Here is a 3,677-nt window from a genome sequence, read left to right as displayed (position 1 = left end):
GAGATCTTGGAACAGGCCGCGTTCTCCTTCACCTCTTGCTCCTGGTTGAGTGTGAGTCTGTTGTTATGCTCGGGGGTTCAGAGGTCAGAGGTCAGAGGTCAGAAGTCTCTGCGGAGTGAATATCTCAGGCGTTGCTGACAGTCTTTCAATACATCCCTAGTATCTCCTAAAATGAATCGGCAAAAAAGTAGGTGCACCGTCTCTAATCTCCATCTTTCCATCTCTCTTCATCTCCCTCTCTCTCTCTCTCTCTCTCTCTCTATCGTTCATCCTCCTCCTCCTCCTCCTCCTCCTCTCCTGGTTGGCTGTGGGTCGCGTCTCTCCAGGGTGTCCTAATGGACGTAGTAGAGCCAGTAAACCACGTTGAAGAAAGAGAAGACGGTAGGGAAGATCATCCTGGACCACTTGTCGATAGAGTTCACGTCGGTCAGGTCCGGGATGTTGACCTTCAGCTGTGAGGCCCGCCTCCGTAGGCGGGACTTCTTCTGGGCGTGGCGCTCCAGGGCGCTGTGGCCGTAGTTCTGTCGAGCCATGGCGGCGCGCCGGTACTGCAGCGTGGAGCTGTCGTACGCCAGCATGGCGCTGCGGGGGTCTCCTGGACCGCCAGGGCCCCCCAGGCCCCGGCCCATCTCAGGGGCCCCCCCCATCTCATTCTTCATCTCCAGGCTGCTGAACAGGATGTTGTCATCGGGGGTCATCTGTGAGGGAGGGGGAGAGAGGCGGGGCGATGAGAGGAAGTGAATGGAGGAAAGGTCACCTGAAGGTCAAAAAGACTGTGGTCTGTTGTTGTACTTCTACTTGCTCTTATTATTGCAATGTTTACTTACAGTGTCAAGTACAGGATCAATCTGTACATCAAGATCATGAGATTTGATTTATTCTGTATCCTTAGTGTTACAAAAGGGCGTGTGGTGCTTGTGTTTAGTGGGTTTGTGCAAATGTGTAAGTTTTACTCATGGTGACATTGTAGGTAAAACTTCATCTAATCATTCTCTTACAGATGAATATCTGATATCTGTCCATTACTAACAGCACAGATAGCATGAGTTCACAATTCGGCAAGGGTACAAAGCACTTCACAATTGACCCTTTTCCTAGCAGCCATTTTGACATGCCGTTGCCGGATAAACACAGGTGTTATTACCCCTGTGTTTACCTTGCTATGACATATCACAACAGCTGCTGGGAGAAAGGTCCATCTCTAACTCTCCTGGAGAAATCATCGTCATTGTCATCTCAGAATTTCAACCAAGTGGTGGTTAAAATTCTATCTAAAATTCACAAGACAAACCAAGCAAATAAACATAAATAAAAAAAAAGGGAAAAATGTGAGAGGATAAGGTTGAGAGAAATAGTAAGGACTTTGCAAAGATGAAGGAGGAGAGGTTGGAGGTTCAGGGCAGGTCAGGAAGGAGACGTAGTGGAGAGGTTCAGGGCAGGAAGGAGACGTAGTGGAGAGGTTCAGGGCAGGTCAGGAAGGAGACGTAGTGGAGAGGTTCAGGGCAGGTCAGGAAGGAGACGTAGTGGAGAGGTTCAGGGCAGGTCTGGAAGGAGACGTAGTGGAGAGGTTCAGGACAGGTCAGGAAGGAGACGTAGTGGAGAGGTTCAGGACAGGTCAGGAAGGAGACGTAGTGGAGAGGTTCAGGACAGGAAGGAGACGTAGTGGAGAGGTTCAGGGCAGGTCAGGAAGGAGACGTAGTGGAGAGGTTCAGGGCAGGTCAGGAAGGAGACGTAGTGGGGACATTCAGGACAGGTCAGAGAGGAGACGTAGTGGAGAGGTTCAGGGAAGGTCAGGAAGGAGACGTAGTGGAGAGATTCAGGACAGGTCAGGAAGGAGACGTAGTGGGGAGGTTCAGGGCAGGTCAGGAAGGAGACGTAGTGGGGAGGTTCAGGGCAGGTCAGGAAGGAGACGTAGTGGGGAGGTTCAGGGAAGGTCAGGAAGGAGACGTAGTGGAGAGGTTCAGGGAAGGTCAGGAAGGAGACAGTGGAGAGGTTCAGGGCAGGTCAGAGAGGAGACGTAGTGGGGAGGTTCAGGACAGGTCAGGAAGGAGACGTAGTGGAGAGGTTCAGGGCAGGTCAGGAAGGAGACGTAGTGGAGAGGTTCAGGGCAGGTCAGGAAGGAGACGTAGTGGAGAGGTTCAGGGCAGGCCAGGAAGGAGACGTAGTGGAGAGGTTCAGGGAAGGTCAGGAAGGAGACGTAGTGGAGAGGTTCAGGGAAGGTCAGGAAGGAGACGTAGTGGAGAGGTTCAGGGCAGGTCAGGAAGGAGACGTAGTGGAGAGGTTAAGGGCAGGAAGGAGACGTAGTGGAGAGGTTAAGGTCAGGAAGGAGACGTAGTGGAGAGGTTGAGGACAGGTCAGAGAGGAGACGTAGTGGGAGGTTCAGGGAAGGTCAGGAAGGAGACATAGTGGAGAGGTTCAGGGCAGGTCAGGAAGGAGACGTAGTGGAGAGGTTCAGGGCAGGTCAGGAAGGAGACGTAGTGGAGAGGTTCAGGGCAGGAAGGAGACGTAGTGGAGAGGTTCAGGGCAGGAGAGGTTTAGGGCAGGCCAGGAAGGTTCAGGACAGGTCAGGAAGGAGACGTAGTGGAGAGGTCAGGGAAGGTCAGGAAGGAGACGTAGTGGGGAGGTTCAGGGCAGGTCAGGAAGGAGACGTAGTGGAGAGGTTCAGGGCAGGAGAGGTTTAGGGCAGGCCAGGAAGGAGAGAGTGAGTTCGAGCAGCATCTCTTTATCCATATGACACGTGAAGTAAACAAACATCTCTAAAAACCTATTTGTTTACTCAAATACAAGAATCTGATATCTGTTGTCGAGTTGATCTGAACTCTGAATCAAGGCCACTACTCTATCGGCACTACTCGTCAAAATGCAGATGATCTTTTTCTCGTGTCTGCGTGCCTGAGAGAATGGGCGCTATCGAGCTGCTTCACGGTCATTAGGGGGATCTGAGATGCTGCCTGTCTCACAGCAATATTAGCTTATAAACTATCTTAGCTACCACCATTTGTTTTATTGTCTATCGATATTCACAGTTTTCCCATCAAATTAAAGGTCTACGACTTGATTAAACCAGACAGAAGATATTTTCGACGCTGGGAACTGAACTGAACTGAACTGGTCGTGTTTGTCGGGAAAATGCATGAAGAGCAAAACCAATAAAGGGGGTCAAAACACAATGGTGGGAGTGGATGAGCAAAGCTGCCTTAATAAAAAGATCTATAGAAAAATCAAAGAAATGCACAAAAAAAGGAAAAACTACTATAGCATTTTCCTCTGATCGGGTGTTGATTCAGATTGATGACATTTTTATTATTAAAGTTTTGACTTTCAAAACCTCCAGTACCTTAGTTCTCTGCTCGCCTACTCCTAATGCGCCATCGTCCACAAAGATGGGAGCCCACATCGAGTCATACGCGTCAATTTCCCTCTGTTTCATTCTGGCATACACAGCATCATCTCTCTGAACTACATTTCCCACCAACCACTGCAAGCATACAAAATCAGCACTGTTACTTGGGGGGGGGGGGGAAGGCGCACCTTACCACACTCACAGGAAAGGCTGTTTCTGCACGTTACTGCTAACTTTATCATGAGCTCAATACAGAGTTTAAAAGGAAAGGCTTTTTGGACTACGGCCAATCATTTGTTTTGTCCAAGACGCCTTGCCCTTCGAGAGAAACAGC

At 50.1% G+C, this 3,677-nt stretch overlaps 1 protein-coding gene across 1 annotated transcript in view; it reads right to left on the bottom strand.

Moving 5' to 3' along the window:
• Positions 1-332: 332 nt before the first annotated feature.
• Positions 333-3,677, bottom strand: part of gabrb2a (gamma-aminobutyric acid type A receptor subunit beta2a) — a gene marked incomplete at both ends in the record, with an annotated part of 20,087 nt that continues 16,742 nt past the window's right edge. Inside the window, 2 exons of the mRNA XM_084459566.1 lie at positions 333-698; positions 3,338-3,506. Coding sequence (XP_084315692.1) covers positions 333-698; positions 3,338-3,506 — 535 coding nt within the window. The remainder of the gene's footprint in view (positions 699-3,337; positions 3,507-3,677) is intronic.

The sequence above is a fragment of the Borostomias antarcticus genome (genome assembly GCF_949987555.1).
Source record: "Borostomias antarcticus genome assembly, chromosome: 28".
Lineage (NCBI taxonomy): Eukaryota > Metazoa > Chordata > Actinopteri > Stomiiformes > Stomiidae > Borostomias > Borostomias antarcticus.
Note: the sequence above shows the minus strand (reverse complement) of the source record. Positions and strands in the feature narration are given on the sequence as shown.